This window comes from Hippocampus guttulatus, chromosome 5, assembly GCF_054856545.1.
Source record: "Hippocampus guttulatus isolate MCC_2025c chromosome 5, RoL_Hgut_1.0, whole genome shotgun sequence".
Lineage (NCBI taxonomy): Eukaryota > Metazoa > Chordata > Actinopteri > Syngnathiformes > Syngnathidae > Hippocampus > Hippocampus guttulatus.
The window spans coordinates 646891-665021 of record NC_141265.1 but is presented as its reverse complement, the minus strand read 5'-3'; the positions used below and the strand labels follow the sequence as shown (position 1 = coordinate 665021).

The 18131-nt window shown below is 51.4% G+C and overlaps 2 protein-coding genes across 2 annotated transcripts; both read right to left on the bottom strand.

Annotated features, from left to right (window-relative positions):
* Positions 1 to 4889: 4889 nt before the first annotated feature.
* ier3 (immediate early response 3) lies at positions 4890 to 5979 on the bottom strand. Its single transcript, XM_086111175.1, has one exon. The coding sequence runs from the start codon at positions 5645 to 5647 to the stop codon at positions 5204 to 5206; it is 444 nt and encodes a 147-aa protein (XP_085967301.1). The 5' UTR covers positions 5648 to 5979; the 3' UTR covers positions 4890 to 5203.
* An 8686-nt stretch (positions 5980 to 14665) lies between these two features.
* Positions 14666 to 16428, bottom strand: LOC147204507 (RING finger protein 223-like). Its single transcript, XM_086111182.1, has 2 exons — positions 15884 to 16428; positions 14666 to 15492 (listed from the first exon to the last, which is right to left on the bottom strand). Exons 1-2 carry the CDS (start codon positions 16354 to 16356, stop codon positions 15276 to 15278), a joined length of 690 nt encoding a protein of 229 aa, XP_085967308.1. The 5' UTR covers positions 16357 to 16428; the 3' UTR covers positions 14666 to 15275.
* Between the last annotated feature and the right edge of the window lie 1703 nt (positions 16429 to 18131).

The following is an 18131-nucleotide window of genomic DNA, read 5'->3' as shown; positions in this document are numbered from 1 at the left end:
CGTAACGTCAACCAGGACACAAATTACAACGATTTTGAGACATTTCGATACATTTCTTAACTTTGTAGACTTAAAACGAACGTTTTATTTGGTGGTGTATTCATGTTTTGGTTCAATTTGTTCCTTTTTTCAGAAGAAAAAAAACGTTTAATGTAATATTAGCTTTTGGACACCAGGTGGAAGCAGAGTGTCACATGAGTGTTCATGGGTTTGACGTCATGACTGAAAACGGTTCACACACAAACTACAACGGGGTCCCTGTCAGCATGGAACACATCACATGTACTGGTTTCATATAGAGATGTTGACTACAGAATCAAAAGTGTCACAGGCTCGCAAAAACAGCGACCATGCAAGACCAGCTAAAATGCAAAGAAACATGACTTGCTGACTCGGCGGCTTAGCTTCTTGTGTCGGTTATATTTATGTGATGACATGTTTACTTCGCTTTTTTAAAGCCGGGCAGTAGGCGGGGCACACCCCGAACCGGTCGCCAGTCAATCGCGGGCCACACAGAGACGAACAACCATCCGCGCTCACACTCACACCGCGGGACAATTTCGAGTGTTCATTCAGCTTGCCATGTGTTTGGAATGTGGGAGGAAACCTGAGTACCCAGAGAAAAGCCACGCAGGCACAGGGAGAACATCCAAACTCCACACAGGAAGGCCGTAACTGGAATCGAACCCGGTACCTCTACACTGTGAATTTGATGCGCTAACCACTCGACCACTGGGCTGCCCAGATAATAATAATAATAATAATGATAATAATAATAATAATAATAATAATAATAATACACCTCACATCCACGTTTTGCATTGGTGTTACGCAAAATAAATGTTTTCGATGGGATGATTGGTATTAGCGATTCTAGAAATATTCGATACCCCCAGCAGTAATGGAAGTGTTTAAAAGAGTTTGGGAAAGGTTAATAAGAGTGTGAGGAAACGTAGAAATAATATGACAAATACATACAACCTTGAGGGTTTTCATCTGTCACGGGGAGACTGTTCCCCTCCCCCCCCCCCCCCCTCTTTCTGCTCATCCTGCTTGTCAGACAAAACAAGGGGGAAAGCGCTGTTTTGGCATGCTGGCGCATGTTTTTAACCACATGAATGTAGTCAGTGAGGAAGAGGAGAATGCGATAGTGCAGGCACGCACGCACACTATACACAAAGTTGAGTCATGTAGCTGGCTAAGCGCTCTTTGTATAGCATCTCGTAAACCCCCCTTTAGCCACTTCCTGTTTCCTGCCAGGTGTTTTTCAACACCCAACATTTCAACATCAAAAGAATGAGCAAAAAAGAAGAAAGAGGATTCCTGTGCGCTTGCTCGCCGGGGCGCGTCCAGGGTGTGTTCATTTCTACACCTGAAACTCTCATTGACTAAATGTTGAGCAACGACATACACGCTCGCACAGATGGGTCGCCTCTGTCTTCGACACTTTCTTTATCATCTGTCATCCTCTTCATCATCACCGCCATCAACATTAACATCGGCATCTTTTGGCAGCGTTGATCGCATAATACAGCATGAGAGGCCATTCATTGAGATGAAGCACAACAAGTAGTGCACAACAGGTGCTGGTCGATGCTCTCTCTCTCTCTCACACTAATTTGAATGTGTGAAATGTCAATCAAAGTTGTTTTGGACTAATGGTATACATACCCGTCAACTTTTCGGAGCGCCAACCTGTATAAACTACCAAAAAAAATCCTTATAAAGAGCAAAAAAATCCTTCTAACATACCAAAGCATTTTATATGTCAAAATAACGGCAGAAAAAAAACCACGACATTTTCAATGATATTTCTTGTAGATCTCCATAATACAATGTCTGCTTAATGTCTAATCGTCATTCTACTTCGTGGCATTACTGTGTTCAGAGTTGGATTCCCGCGTTACTTTTTTCACCGACTCCAAATATTGAAAACACAGAAAAAAATTCAGCACTCAGGTTTCAACTAGGAACCAACGTGATTGTGTTGTTCAGAATCCGTACGATTTGTGCGATACGGCCATATACGTAAGATTCTACGGGTACAGATTAGCTCATCGTCATCATCATATTTCTGATCGTAAGTCGTGTAGTTCTGGTTGGTCGCCGCGGTGGTGCCAACTCTGCGTGACGGCGACAGCGAGACATTCGCGGGGAGTTCCCGGCGCAACTTCACATTCCTCACGTGCCCTTCAGATGTTCGGAATTCCAAACACGCATGTGGAAATCACATCGCACATACACGGCATGAAAGGAACAATACTCACACACCTATTAGCTCATTCATAAAGTATCTTGTGTTAGCTCTTGGTAACATGTTAGGATGATTTCTTTTTTTAGCTTTACCCTCCAAATGTTTGTTTTTGTTTTTTTCCGGGTGGGGGTGAAGTGGGTGTCTGAATTTATTTTACAGTTCAGATGTTGGCGGGCCATCTAGCGTAGTTGTGGTACTTCTTTCATGTAAAGATTTCTGGACGAGGCCTCCGGCGTCGGGCTCAACTTGTTCCGCTCCGATGCAGCCGGGCAACCTCCGCCTCCCGCGCTTTCCGGGGCTCCCCTTTTACACTTGGCTTCTCCTCCTCCCTCCCGCGATGGGAATGACTCACGGCCCCGGAATGATGATGAGGCGTAGGAGGTGAGCGTCGGCAAGGAAGATTCAACGCAAGACATTTTTGGACAAAGCTGCTAGTTTCTCATGTAAATGCAAAAGACGACATTTATTGTCAAATCTACAGCGGAAGGAAAAAAAGTCAGCGGTAAAAATACTGTTCAAAAGCTCAGTTAGACCATCCCGTAAAAAAAAACCAATGTTGCCTTTTATAGGATGACATTTTTGCTTTGAAATTGACTAGTTTATGTTCAAGTGATTGTTTCAATTCAATCGCAAACAAGTTTTTCTATACAAGGAAAGAAAAAAAAGATTCTAAGATTACTGTCGGGGCTTGAGTGAGAAAGTTTATCAACAAGCCGTCAATCTGACGCTTTATTTTGACCCAAAAAGTGCTGTGCGCCGGCACTGAACCCAACTCGACTCGCTTCACAGCAAGCGGCAGATTTAACTCAACAACGCAACGGGTTACATGCTGTATATTTAAAACCATCAAGTAACTTTGCCTTCAAAAAATATTTTTAGCTTCATGCTAACTGGCAAAGGAATTCCACCTACAAAGATTCAACAATTGGTGCCATCAGTTCTCAAAGGCGTATCTGGTGTTGTGAAAAGGGAACACGCCTCTGTCCCCATCTTTTTTTGAAGTATCAAATACAAAATGAATAAATATTTGCCCCCACCCCCTAAAATCTTTTTTTTCATTTTTTTTTAAAAAAACTATGTTTATCAATGTGGACATTAAAAGCACACACTTGACTCTGGCTTTGTGATGTTTTGCTCAGATGTGATGTGTTGTGAAAGCATCCATCCATCCATCCATCCATCCACCGTTACGACGAACAACATAAACACAAAGCGCTGACGCGCACGCTGGAACACGCAACGGGGGGACGAAAGGTCACGCGCTCTTCCCAGGAAGCGGGACTTGTGTTTCCACACAAGCCACATGTTCTGCAAATGTCAACACACACGCACGCCTTCCCCTTTTGTCACGGGTTATTCACAACTGATGGTCATTGTGGTGGGAAGTCGCCAACGCCGTTTGCTTAATGCCAACATGCAACGCATATAAAACTAGCATCAACGTCAACATATTTGGAGGGGGGGGGGGGGCACGTAGGTCGCCTACGGCGGACACTGGGTTTAATTCAACACGGTTTGGCTTGTGTTGCGTTGTATTATTTTGTCATTTTATGTCCACTGTTCTGTTGATGGCGGCGCGGGCACCCGCAGCGGCTCCTCTCTCTCCTGTGGTTGAGAGGAAAGACATTTCATCTGGGCTGTATGTCGCACATAGAGCACATTTCACAATCAAGTCGACTTGAACTTGAACTTTTGATTCACACCGCGTGTTTTCCCGTCACGCTCCGGACCATCATGCTTAGTTGACCGCACCCGGTTTCACTCAACCCGACTCGGATTCTCATGGATACCGTGACTACCGCGGCAAATGTTTTGACAATATAAAAATCTCCGGGCATCCGCGGCAATCACAACCCGTCTCGTGTGCCCGTCGCGTCCCCCCCGCGTTGTCCGTTTTGTCCGCTGCCGCGGGACGGCATTTGTGCGGAGTGCCACGTCGGCACGAAAGCGGTCACCCGAAACGAAATAGTTTTACAACAAAGATGTGTGATGTTGCCACCCTGGGCTGGAAAGCCAACCAAGTGTCTCACCATCCAAAGAATGTCTGCCGAGACACTTGAGGGATGACGTCATCAACACGCGACACGACCACTCCCTTCCCAAAAGGGCCAGATGCCGCTTTGAAGGTGGAATGTTACATCAAACACGCCACGTATTGTATTTGGATAAGGTTAGATTGTGATGCGCGGTGTCCATTTTGTCCTCTCAAAAGTCATTTTTGAATGCGCTTCCGTCGAGTCAGCTTAATGTCAATCAAGCGAGCTTTGCCATCATGAAATGTTACGTTGCAGCAATTAAATGATTCATTTACGCGTTTGAACACGCACCTGCTGACCCAACAAGGCCACATCAGATGACAGAAATGTTCTTTTGACTATTTGTTCAAAAAAGAAAAAAAAAACTATTTTGCTATTAAAATAACTACTCATTCAGGCCAGTATTCCATGTAGAAATTTTGGTCATCAATTTACCATCATAAGTCACAAAATGTGAAATTTCACCATGAGGCGATGCTGTATATTTTGCCATTTTTATCCAAACTATGTCTGTGTTTCATCTCAGAAATGGGATAAGAGGCCATAAAAACAGATTGAAAGATATTAGTTTCAAAAACGCGAAAAAGCTCGACACGTCATTCACTTTTTTTTTTTAATTCAAAGTGCTTGATCAATAAATAGCAAATAACATTAATAATAATGATAAATAAATAACTAAATAAGACGGGACAACAGTCAGTTATGAAGTGCAGTCAATGACAAATTCAAGTTTCGGGTAAAAGTTCACAGTTTTTGTTCTTTCTGGGACTTCCGGGGCCCGAGCGGCCCTCCGGCAAGCACCGGGCCGCAACTGCGGAGCCGCTTCCCCGCCTGCAGTTGAGCGGGCTCGTCGTCGCCGTTCCGCTCGGCTCGCTTTCGCGTCGAACCACCGCGAGAGTCGGCTCGGTTCAGTTCAGTTCTCGGCGCCCAGGCGGTGGTACACGAGCAGGGCCACCATGTAGCCGTTGCCCGGCGACCCGGCGGCGGTGCAGTCGTCGACCGGAGCTTCCGCTTCACATACGCTGGAGGGAGCGGCTAACGGAGAAGCGTCGCCACCGGCGGGGAAGGCCTGGTCGTCGTCCGGGCTGCCGGGCTCCTCGGTGTAGATCTGCCACAGGAGGACCAGGACGAGGAGGAGCAGCCAGCGTTTGGCCGCGCTCTTCTCCGGAGGCGGCAGGTGCATGCGGACCTTGGCGGGGTACATGACCCGGGTGCAGCGCTTCTTGGGCCGGGCGGGCGCCTTCGTGGAGGTCGCGGCCGTCGGGATGTGCTCGAACGTGAACACTTCCGGCCGCGTGTTGCGCCGGACTAAACTTTCGCGTCTGAACAGAAGCGTCGTGGAGCTCGTGGAGTACATTTTCTCGCTTCTTCTTTCCGCGTTTCTTTCTTCCCTCTTTAGTGTCTAAAAGCGTGTGAAGGCGAGAGAAGCTAAAGAGTCTTTTATACTTTCGATCAAAGGTGACGTCACTCCAGGACTGAAGGGTCACGCCCCCTGGCCTGCACATTCTTACTCAACCGCCGACAAGGAAAAATTACACATTTGATCATTTTTTCAGGGTTAAGGTTCAATTTATGGGGGAAAAAAACTCATGTATTATTCAGTTGTCTGTATTACTCATTAAATTTAAAAAATGATTCCACATCGAATTCGATTTGCTCAAACGTTTGACAGTTTACGTAAATTGTTTGGTAATGAAGTTTTAAAATCACTTTAAAATACATTGCGTGTATTATCCGCGTTATATTCATATTTTTATTCATAGTAAACCTAATATTTATGATTCGCATATACATTCCGTGCGATTTCATTTATTTACTCGATGAAGCTTTTCTCCGCAATGATGTTAACTGAGCGTTCTTTTTGAAAAATTGATGTAGGAATGTTTTCTTTGTATTTTTGATGGGTTCATTATTTCCTTATCATTGCGTAAAACGTGCTCTGCTGTGCCATTTCCTGATAATGCCGCTTACTGGAAAGGAGAAGGCGTTTTGTGTCTTGCGAGTTTGCTAACAATAAGTTGCGTACGCGACACGTGCGGAACAGATTTCGGACAGCATTTCCCAAAGTGTCTGGCTAGAAACGGTCGGAACACCCTTTCGACGCGTGCCTCGCGTTGAAAGTTGGCGGAATGCGTCATAAAGCATTCATTTGCCATACTTTTGCGTTTGATTTTCGCGCGTCGTGTCCACAACTCTTTGTTCGACACAAAACGCCTTCTCGTACGTTCAAAATGAGGACAGACGAAGAGATGAATCGTGTGCTTGCCAGAAAAAAAAAAAACATCGTTTTGTGTTCCGAGCCAGAGTCGCGTTGACCGTCGAACGCTGGTTTGCCTGTGGGGGGGGGTTTTTTCCGCTCTGACTGGAAGCGGGCGGCCTTCGCATGGCGGGAAAAGGGTGTTGTTTTAGTGTTTCACCGTGTCTGGGTCCCTCGTGTGACACACAGCCCGGCTTCTTCCACTCATTATGTAACCGTTTCGACCTCCTTCAAGGCTGCAAATGGACTAAATCGTTCAAAAAAAAAAACAACAAAAAAAAAAAACGCTGACTATTTGTTTCTGTCTCACCACATGGCTGCCCGGTTGCCATGATGACGGCGGCAACGGCGGCGGCGGCCTGTATTTGGGTCAGAAGCGGTGCGGGAAGCCGCTCAAAGGCTCTTTTGATAGGCCGAGTGTTGGCCGGTTGCCAAGGGAACGGGCCTACGTGCCGAAGCGGGCGGCGTCCGGGTGAGGACGCGCCAGGCCGGGTCACGTGTTGCACGCGCGTCGGTCACGTGTTTTTCCGTGAAGGTGGGGCTCCCGAGACGTCAACCGCTTCCCGTTTGTGAGCCATTCTCGATCGTCTCTGCGCAGTTGTCGTGGTTTCCGTGGCGACGAAGCAACCGCAACGCATCTCTCCGAGGAAGGACGACTCGATATCAAGCGAATGTTTCTCGTGCCTGGCGCACAAATGCTTCACGTGTAGCGATACGGTTGGGGTATTATTCGCTTTTGCCATCGTTATTCACGACATTTCCATCGATTGATAACGTTGCGATTGTGCCGTCAACCGCTTGAAACGACGGCGAGACCGATTCCTTCGTTCGTCGACCGATAAAGTGTCACCAATCAATTCGGGTTGGCTGACTCCAAACCGATATTTCCAATGAAAATCGGTTTTCACTACACCCCTGCGGTACAGCTGTCAATAAGTCATCTCTAAAAAGGAAGTCTGGAATTATAAAACGATGCTATCAATCAGAGCTCGGACTCGCGCCGCTAAAATCCCCGTTTGCTCATCATCGTCCGGTTTAACCAGCAAGTCCTGAATCAGTTCGCCAAAAATTTGTCATGGTCCAAACAGCAAAATGACACGTAGCGATAGCGCGCTTTATCGACACCACGGGTCGTCCGAAGCGGCGAGTCTACCAAAACCGGATGCGGGAAAGTTTTCTTTTTGAGTTGAAAAGACTTTTGGTTGAAGTTTGAAGTCTACCGGTTAGCTTGCGCTAAGCTAACCCGAAGTGGGTGGTCTCTCCGGTCCAAGTTTGTAAAAGCGCTCGGACGGGCTCAGAGGCCAAAAGCGAAGCGGCGATGAAGGCGTTGATCCGCTGCTTCCAAGCGTCGCCGGTGCGGACGAGGACGCCATATTTGATCACTGTTGCATGTTGAAGTCCACCAAAGAGTTAAAGGTGGACTCATTCGTGCTTCAGTCGTGCTTTTGTTTCTTCTTTGCCGTGATTGGTCCAGCGGGGGGGGGGGGGGGGGCAGTCCCGGTGCCGAGTGGTCATCCTCCCCCACTTCCAAGCCGGCTGCGGGCAGAGCGGCTGCTGCTCTGACGCTTCCACACAATAACTCACAAGCACACGCACACACACGCACAGAGCGGGCGTCATACGGTATGTGAGGTCACTTCCTTTCCCGGAAACTCAGATGGACTCACTCTGACCTGCGGAAAGGCCGCGGCGCATATGATTGGCTGTCACGAGACTCGGTCCAGATCACAAATCCCCAGGAATGATCGCCGAGCACCAAAGGGTTTTCCCAAATGGCGCCATCTGGGGAAATGGCGGAGGATGTGAGCGGGGGCCGGCCACGTGCTGCGTAGGTCTGATCAAAGTGGATCCGGCCTCAAAGGTTCCGGGTTGCGCTCTGCGCTCGGGCTTGAAAGTTCCAGCTTTGATTCGGCGCTCGCGGACCCTTCGCCTTTTCTTCCGAGACTTAAGACTCGAGTTGGAGCGCGGTGGACACGTGCGCGTGCCTCACGGTCAAAGGTTCCCGCCCTGGACCGGGACTCTGTCCGTGCGGAGTTGGCACGCGGTCTCAGGACCTCCGACTGGATCGGGATTTTGGTCCGCGGTTGACAATCCGGATCCGGAAGCGAAAAACCGCAGGTGCAAATCTGGACTCGGGGACCCTTTCCGTGCGCGGTTCGCATGTTGTCGCGGGGCCCCGAGACTCAAGTCCGACCGGATTACGGCACGACGGCGTACGGAATTACCCTCTCGGGCAGTTTTTTTTTTTTCTTTCGATGTGAATTTCCTTGTCGTGCGTGTTTCCTCTGTTAGGCGACTCGATCAGCTCAAATTGGCACGTCGTGAGGAAACAAAGGAAAGATGCTTTAAATAGATGCTGAAATCAAACGCGCGTCACAATAAGATCAAATTCGTGGGCGGGCGTGCGACTGACGGACGTGAACGAGCCGACGGTGTCGAGCGCACCTTCCGACAGCTGCGTAAGAATGCCGACGAGTCGCGTTCACCGCCGCAAATGTTTGGCAACCGTTTCAAAGGGAAGAAAAGCTTTTTAGGAAGTGTCGAGACTGGATCCGCGCGAGTGTTTGTTCGCCTCGCCGGTGACGTCGGGAGCTCGAGTCGGCGTCGCTCCTTGCGAGTGTTCATTTTGCATTTGTGTGTTGGAGCGTTTTGTTGGGAAAAAGCCTCGGAGAACGGCCCGAGCTTCTTTGGCGCCATTCAGGGGCGCTTTTCCAACAGAATTCCTTCATTCGGAACATAGCAAGCATTGACAAGAGGGTGTGCACAATTACGCAATCTAAACCCCATGTTTATTTTGGCTTCTCCTGAAAAGCTCTCGGCTTTCTTGACTTGGGTTGGACGTGTCTTTTTTTTAATCCAGCTGGATTTTGTCCTATATGATCGTCTCATTACGTTCAAGTTCCCGATTAAGTTCAAAAAGATTTGGGCGACCTTCGTCAACGCCATCGCAGGCTCTGAATATTCGCAACAGCTCGCGCTATTCAACAAAAATGGAAGACTGTTTCGCCCTGGAATGCCTTGAACATTCACCCCCCCCCCCCCCCCCATAGCTACCCGCCTCAAAGGCGCCTTAACTGAGCAGCCCGAGGTGGAATGGCGCCGTCTGTCGTGGGCGGAGCCTCCAAAATGAAGCCACGACGTGATAGGAGCAGAAAGTCGACCACTTGGATTCAAAGCGGCCATTTTCCGGAAGCCGGCTCGGAAAAGAGAGCGCGAGCCGACGGCCACGTTGATGTCGAAGCGACGTCGGGCGCCCGCTTCGGCCCCAAAGAGACGCCCGCGCCTGAACGCAAATGACATTTATTGCAAAGATATGTACAAGTGCGCCGGCGGGGTATCGCCGGACGCGGCGGCGTGGAAATGCTTTCGGAACAGGAAATGATCGTGGCGCTTGCGCCTCCTTCAATGGGGTCAGCCGACCAGCGGGTCCACCGGCGGCTCTGACGCCGCGGCGGGCGGCCGGGCCGCCGCCCGCGGCGGCTCCCGGGTCAAATCGTGCTCACACGTCGCGGGCCGCTCGCCTTGGTCTGCTTCGGCGCCCGCCACATCTTCGGGGAAGGAACAAAGACGGCGTCAGACACGGAAGGCTCATTGTCGGCACCGCGAGACCTTCACCCGGGACGACGGCGCCCTCTCGGCACGAAAGTCTTCTCCCCAGACGTCCCGCCCTCTTGGGACTAGCACTTTGTCTTGGGTCCATGGCTAGAATCTTGGCTGAGGACTGGAACCCTACCGGACGGCACCCTTCTCTTGGGATTAGATTGTCACTTGGCATGATGGCACTTGAATTTGGGACTCCAGTCATCTCTCGGGACAAGAAGAGTGAACCTCAACTTGGGACGGAAACCTTCGCTCTGAACTCGAACCTTCTTGCAGAACAAGAAGCTTCTCTCGGGACGAAAACCTTCTCTCTGGACCGCGACTTGGACTTGGGAGCTCCAACCTACTTTATTGGGACCCGAACCACTTCTCTCGGGACGAAAACCTTCTCTCTGGACCACGACTTGGACTTGGGAGCTCCAACCTACTTTATTGGGACCCGAACCACTTCTCAGCACTTCTCTTGGGATGAAAACCTTCTCTCTGGACCACGACTTGGACTTGGGAGCTACAACCTACTTTAGTGGGACCCGAACCACTTCTCACCACTTCTCTCTGGACCACGACTTGGACTTGTGAGCTCCAACCTACTTTCTTGGGACCCGAACCACTTCTCTCGGGACGAAAACCTTCTCTCTAGACCACGACTTGGACTTGGGAGCTCCAACCTACTTTATTGGGACCCGAACCAATTCTCACCACTTCTCTCGGGACGAAAACCTTCTCTCTGGACCACGACTTGGACTTGGGAGCTACAACCTACTTTCTTGGGACCCGAACCACTTCTCGGGACGAAAACCTTCTCTCTTTGGATGATCGTCCTTTTCTCAGCCTGAAAACATTCTCCCCTCGACTAAAACGTTCACTGAACCGGAACTTCTCTGAGGACCACAATCTTCTCTTCTCATCCGTTCAGCCGAGAACCTTTCAAGACTTGAACGTTCGCTCGGGAAGACAACCTCGCCTTCGGACTCGAACCTCTGGCCTAAAAGTGTCGTCTGGGACCGCGGCCCTCCCTCCAGAGACGGGAAGCGTGTCCCCCTTCTCACCTGGCCCCGAGTCCTCGCTGAAGATCTGCACGAAGAGCAGCGCTCCGAGGAGGCGGACCCAGCGTAGGGCCCGGTCGGGGTCTTCCCTGGGGGTCCAGCGCCGGCAGCGGGATGGCGGGTACAAGACTCGGCGCCGGCGGCGCGGCGCCGGGCGAAGCGCAGGAAGCGCGCCGGCGGAGGAACAGGAAGTCATGTCGATCTTCGGTTTCTTTCTTGTCACCCGCACGCGGGCCGCTTAAATATGCGCGCCGAGGGTGTGGCCCGCTCGCCTCGGGGCCCCGGGATCCATTTTTCTTGTTGTGGCTTCGAGTTATTTTTAGCCGCACGCGAGCTCCGCCACACACGGCTGACTTGACTCCTTCCCTCGCTTGACTCCTTTCCTCGTCTGCTTTCCTTGATCGCGAGTGGCGCCGTTGACGCTTCGTCTCCTTTCTTTCTTCCTTCCCTGTTCGCTCTTCGCCTTCTTTCGTTTCCTTTTCACGACTCCTCCGCAATCGTGTCTCCCATTTCTTGCTTTTCTCCTTCCTCGTTTCCTTTGTCGGCCGTGTCTTCCTCACGTCTTTGACGCCTTCCCCGGCTTCCTTTCCCCGCTGCAACCTTGCTCGCTTCCCTCGTCTCCTTGGAATTTGTCCATTGGGCGTTTCCTCATCTCGTTTGATTTCCTCGTTTCCGCTTCCTTCCAGAATCGGCAACGTACGTGTGCCGTGGCCTTCGGTTCCAGCTGACTTCCTTTGTCTCCCGTCCTCGTCTTCTCCTTCCTCTTAGCGGCCGGTCGTCTTTTCTCGTGTCCTCGTGTCCTTCCTTGGCGGTGTCTTTCTCGTCTCTCTCTCTCTCTCTCGCTTTCGTCATTGCTTTCTTTCCTCGTTTCCAGTCCATGTTGTTCTTTCCTCGACAAGGCGCTCCTCAATTCCTTTGGCCTTCGTCTTCTTGCCTTGCCTCCACCGCGTTTCCTTTGTTTCCCTCCCGATTTCCTTTCCTCATCGCTTTTGACTATTTTTTCCCGTCGCCGTTTCCTTTCCTGGTCTCTTTGACCCTTCTCCGTTCCTTGTTTCCTTCTCCCGGTTACCCCGTTTCATTTCGCCTTTCCTTGCTTCTATTCCTCAACCCCTTCGCCCGCTTCTCTCCTGGACTGGTTTCCTCATCTCCTTTTCTATCCCTCGTCTTCCTTCCTTGTTGGGCGCGTCGGTAAAAGTACACATCACTTCTTGCAAAAATAAATCCGCAACAGGCCGCAGGTGTGCAAACACTTGAGTTGTTTTTTTGTTTGTTTGGGGGTTTTTTTTCCCCCTTGGAGGGTGGCGCGTTTGTTCCATTCCAAGGCTTTGAGAAAGCGGCCGACGCCCCGCTCTCCCAACCACCGAGAGTTCCCGCGGGATGCCTCACTCGGTGTTTGAATCATATCAAAGACACTTTTTTTTTTTTTTGTGCCAACACAAACGGCGTAACGACCGGCTGGTTTCCATTCACCGTTCGCCTTGGAAGTGCAAACACGCTCCTCTCACACACACGCAAAGGAGACAGAGTGGCAGCCTGAGGCCGCATTTTTGTGGCGGGCGTAGCTTAGCGGTCGGGATACTTCAAACTTCGACAAAGTGGCGCACGCGCGAGCGCGCGCGACATGATGCTGGAAATCGCAGATTCCATTCGCGCAAAACACGTCCTTGAAGGACAAATGGTGTCAACGGCCCTGCAACTGGCCATTTTGGCGGAAGCGTTTTGCCAACGCGAGGCTGCCAACAGCTAAGATAAGAAAAACAAAAACGTGAAGTTTTGTGGTTCATTTTCGCAGATAATTGTATCGGTTTGTCGTGGTGAAGAAGGAGCAGAGTCGAAAGTCGACGCTCTGGCTTAATCTCCCTCACCTCTGGTCACGAGCGGTGGGCGGCGGCCGGAAGAACGAGATCACGGATACGGGTCTGGGCTCTCCCATCCGAGAGGGGCGCAGAGTCGAGCCGCCAGATGGGGCGGCTCGGGCATCCGATTAGGATGCCGCCCCTTTGAGGAGTTCCGGGCATGTCCCACCGGCGGCAGGCTCCGGGGACACGTCAGAGAGACCGTGTCTCCCGGCCGGCCCGGGAAGGAACGCCTTGGGATCCTCGGGGAAGAGCTGGAAGAAGTGGCTGGGGCATCTGACTAGGATGCCTCCCTGCCGAGGTGTTCCGGGCGTGCGCCACTGGCAAAAGGCCCGAGGGACAACCCGGGCCACGCTGGAAAGACCATGTCTCCCGGCGGGCCTGGGAACGGCTCGGGACCCACACGCCCCCTGGAAAAAGCTGGAAGATGTGGCTGGGGAGAGGCAAGTCTGGGCATCCCCGCTCAGGCCGTTGCCCCCGCGACCCCACCCCGGAAGCTTTAGCGTCCATTGATGAAAAAAAAGACATTGGTTCACTTTTCCCACCCCAGGTCAATCCGCTTCGATTCCAAGCGGCGACTCCCGGTTCCAAATACGCATCCGCACTCCGCGTGGACGCTCTTCCCTCCTCGGCTTCAGCGGGCATCCGTCCTGCCGCACTAACGCGGACTCTCCGACGACGCCGCTGAACAAAACAGGCCGGTGAAATCTTCCGTCTGATGCTGCGGATGAGAAGGGGAGCATCGGCGGAGTCTCGCTCAGTGGCCTGCCACTCGCTACTGGGTGGATGAAAGACGAAAAACAAGAAAAAAACAGACACACTTTGTGCCCGTCTGCATCCCATCACCTGACAACCAAGCGTGCGCAAGTCCTCAACCATAACGTGCGCTATGGGTGTGTGCGTGTGCGTACGCGCGCGCATGTTCCTGCGGCAAACACGCCGTCCCCGTGGCAACCATTCATCACTCCTGTTCACCTCCCGTGACCTGCACGAGTGTGCTATGACCGAGGGCGTTGAACCCTGACATACACACACACACACACACACACACACACACCACTCTCCCATGATGCTTTGCAGAGGAGAGCAAAACTCAGCGGGATCCCTCCTTTTTTCCAATGCAATCCATTATTTTTTTTTTTTTTGGGGGGGTAATCGGTGTTCAAAGTGTTTCTGTTGCCTCGTCAATGTACCCCCCCCCCCCTTCAGAATGAGGAGCGCTGGCCCAAGTTCCAAACTATCACAGCGATGCGACTTGTGAACAATGCAGATTTCAAAAGGGCTCCTCCCAGGGCCAGAAGGGGGGGGGGGGCTTCCATGAAATTTGGGGACACGACAGCATTTTTTTCCACACGGGTTGGTTGGAGCAGAAGTTGGGACCACGCAAAAGGAAAGGAGGGAGATTTTCTTTTAGGGTGGCAGCTTGTCGACGGTAGGAGACTTAGCGCACGTCGCCTGCTTTCTTTGCGTCAAGTGTTTTCGTCAGTGCTACAATATCGCCACCTGCTGTTTATTTGAAGTCTTCGCAAGTTAAAAAAAGAAAAATAGCAAGGACTCATTCAAAAGACATTTATTCAAGTTTAAACAGGGCGAAAAAAAGAAACAAACAACGTGCATACATGAGTAAAAATGTTTTTTAAAAATTAAGATTTTGCTAGTTGACAGTAAAAGTCTAAAACGTGACCCGACAAAAAAAAACGATTCAACCGAATCGGCGTCGATCAAACGCGTGCGCCGCCGTGGAGGCTCCAATGGCCACCCGTCACCTCGCCGCTCTTCGGGAGTGTCTCGAGGAGACTCACGGCAGCCATGGAGACCACGAGTACGCATCCCGGTCGAGGTGGACGACGTCATCGACTCGGCATCCGACTCCCCCGCGGAATCCATCGATACGATCCGATCGACGCGACCTCAGAAAGTCAGCCTCTTGCTCGTCATGAACGAGTTACTCGTCATCGAGACGTCCGTGTTTGGTTGTCGTGGAAGCAAGCGTCCGGACAACGGGATTCGTCATTTTCGTCGCCGTGGGGATCGGAGCGAGTGACGGCATCCTCGTCGCAAACGAGTCGCGCGGCCTCCGAGTCAGCGTGGAGACCGACAAACGGTCACGGGGACCGCCCGCAAGCCGATTGCCACGGCAACCGCTCGACGCCCCGGTTTTCCCATCGCCGAGTTAGCGAGCATCCTGGTCGCCACGGAGACGATGACCGAGCACCAGCATCCGAACTAGAAACCGTCGGGGTCGTACGTCAGCAGGAAGACGACGATGCCGGTGAGCGCGACGGTCGTGGCGAGGAGCAGCGCGAGGAGCAAAGCTCGACACACAGGCCGGCCCGTCAATCGGAACAAGGCTCCGCCCGTGCCACCGGCGTTCTGGGGGGGAGGGCTTGGCAGACCCACGTCCAGCGACCTTACGGTGCACCGCCGCTGACCTTGCGATAACCTTGCGAATACACAGGAGACACCAGCTCGACAAGTTCCCGGCACCTGACGCACGACAATTTCCAGGACGCGGACGGCTTTCCGTTGCGTCTCTTCGAGCGTCTTCTATCTTCGGGCGGCGTTTGGCGTTAGGTTTCGGTTATTTTAAAGCGGGGATTCTCAACAACAACAAAAAAAAAAAGAATAGGGAGTTGCTTTTCAATCTCAGTCAGATCAATTCACTCCAAACCGGAACATAGCAGAATGGGATTTTTCAATATTGCAAAGGCTGCATATTATTGTATTCAGATTTTTGAAAAACATTTTTTTTTATGTCCGACCCAACTTCTTTGGTACTTGTTGGTTTGCAAAAAAGACAATTGGAACCCCTCTCAAAATCAAGCCCCACTCACCTCTTGACCTGCAGCTTGCCCTTGCTGCGCTGGAAGCGAACGCTGCAGACGCGTCGCATGGCGGGCGGCAGGGACGCCAGCACGTCGCCGTCGGTGGCGAGCCGAGGGAGGCCGAGGGCGGGCAGCGGCGTCACGCGGCGACACAGCGGGCAGCGGATGGCGGCGGCCTGCGCCGACTTGACGTTGATGCGGGCCAGGCACTCCAGGCAGAACGTGTGCCGGCACTCCAGCATCTTGGGGCAGCGGAAGACGTTGTTGAAGTGGCTGTAGCACACCCAGCACTCCAGGTCCGGGGCGCCGTCCTCGGGGAGCGCCGACGGCGGGGACGGGCGCAGGCCGGGCGACGGGACGCTCACGCACACTTGGTACGACGGCGAGGGAAGCGCGGGCGGCGGCCGAGGGGAGGCCGTCGGGACCGCCGGGGGCGGGTACGGCGGCGATCCCGCCTCGGCCGAGTTCAAGCAAGGATTCATGCTTGCGATTGAGGGGGAAACGCTTCACTTGGGCGCGCTCACTCCTCACCTTGGGGCGGAGCTTCACCTTTGAACCCTGCAAATAGACAACGGCGATCATTGTCAACTTTTGTTATTTAAAATACGTTGAAATGGGGCTTATCCTGACTTTTTTTTTTTTAATAATCGGAACCCGGTCTAATTCCTCCGATTTTCTGGGTTTGGGTTCAAGACGTTCGCACTGCCAGCCCAAGGCTGGATGGCGCCCCTTCAGTTTCAGGTGACAACAGCAGAACAAAATGGCGACACCCTCGCGTCGCCGATGAATCGCTTTTATTCTTCATCCGCAAACGGAAAACGAATCCAAACGGCGCGCGCCGAGACTAGTCGCGGCCACATTGAAAATGACCGCAACCCTCCCGTGAGTCGGCCTTCAAATTCCGAGCAAATCCCAAACGTTACCGTGTGGGTTCCGCACGTCATCGGTCAAATCGTCGCGCTCGCTCGTGGAGTCATCGTCTTGTAAGCTTTTGTTAAATTGTTAATCATTATCATTTTATATTTGGTAATTATATTATTTTATGTTACAGTTACCTAAATTATATTCTGTTTAATAATTGCTGAAACGTTCTTCTGTTGCTTGCATCTGATTGGCGAAGAAAAGCAGGAAGTGTTTTCGTTACCGGAAAAAGGCGTGTTCGTTCGGGAGGTGCGGAGCAGATGTTGAGAAAAATAAAAGCTACGTTCAAACGAACTCCAACTCTCCTTTTGGCCCAATCTTGACGTAGAGCCATCCATTCAAAAACCTACCAGCCCCTCAACTTGCAGTCTATTTAATCGGTATCGTAAAATGTCAACAGCGTGTACTTCAAGTCGATCAACTCACTATTGCGCAAGGGGACAAAAAGCATCGAACAAAACAAATGTCACTTTGGGTATCAATCGGCACACGCCATTATCCAAATCTAAACCGATGGCTGCAATTCACACGGTCGCATCAAGACAGATGCGATCACTTCGGACTGTACCTTTTTCAAAGATGTTGACGGCTTCTTTGGTGGAAGTCAACCATGTCAAATTCACACAAAACTCTACCGGGCCCACGCGCCGTGCTCGTGAATCCAGTCCGGTTCTTTGGCCACTCAACAGGGGAGTCGAATCGCGTTTTTTGCTGCTGGCCTCTTGTGCGAAAGGAAAACGGCGGCAAATCAACTCAGCCGAGCACCTGCCGCAGATGCGCACCTGAGTCGGGTCAAGTTGATTGCCCAAAGACGTTTTTGTTTTTTTTTCCTTGTCGTTTTTGTTCTTCTTCGGTGTCTCTTATGCCATCGATTAAAAAAACAAACAAACAACAATCCAAAAGGAAGAAGGAAAAAAAACATGGAGAATCTTAATTCTGAAGTCGCACGCGAATATACCGATAGACAGATCTCAGCCCTGTGCATGTCGACATATTTTGGGTTGTTGTTGTTATCGGAGTGTTCCGCTGTCGATGAGCATCAAGGAGGTGCTGAGTGTGCGAGCTTCCTCCACGTTTTCCATTGCTGGCTCCGGTCGATCCACCTTGTCCGAACCCTGCGGCTTTGTGACGTCCAGGCGATGCCCGCGGAAAAGAACGTGCGGGTGTTGTCTTGACGACATGCTCGATTGAAATCAAAAGCCCAACGTCAATTTGTGAAATGAGCTTTTATTCCATCTTCAATAAACTGCACTATGACATCATCAACTTCCTGTCTGGACAGGAAGTGAGGCCTCCTTGTCGTCACCTGCAAAACAAGACATCAGGTGAAAGCCAG

Bases quoted from the DNA above. Each gene is read 5' to 3' on its own strand.
- ier3 (XM_086111175.1), bottom strand. From the start codon at position 5,647: ATGTACTCCACGAGCTCCACGACGCTTCTGTTCAGACGCGAAAGTTTA.
- LOC147204507 (XM_086111182.1), bottom strand. From the start codon at position 16,356: ATGAATCCTTGCTTGAACTCGGCCGAGGCGGGATCGCCGCCGTACCCG. The intron at 15,493-15,883 runs GTGAGTGGGGCT...TGTATTCGCAAG, and splicing joins GGCAAGCTGCAGGTCAAGAG to GTTATCGCAAGGTCAGCGGC.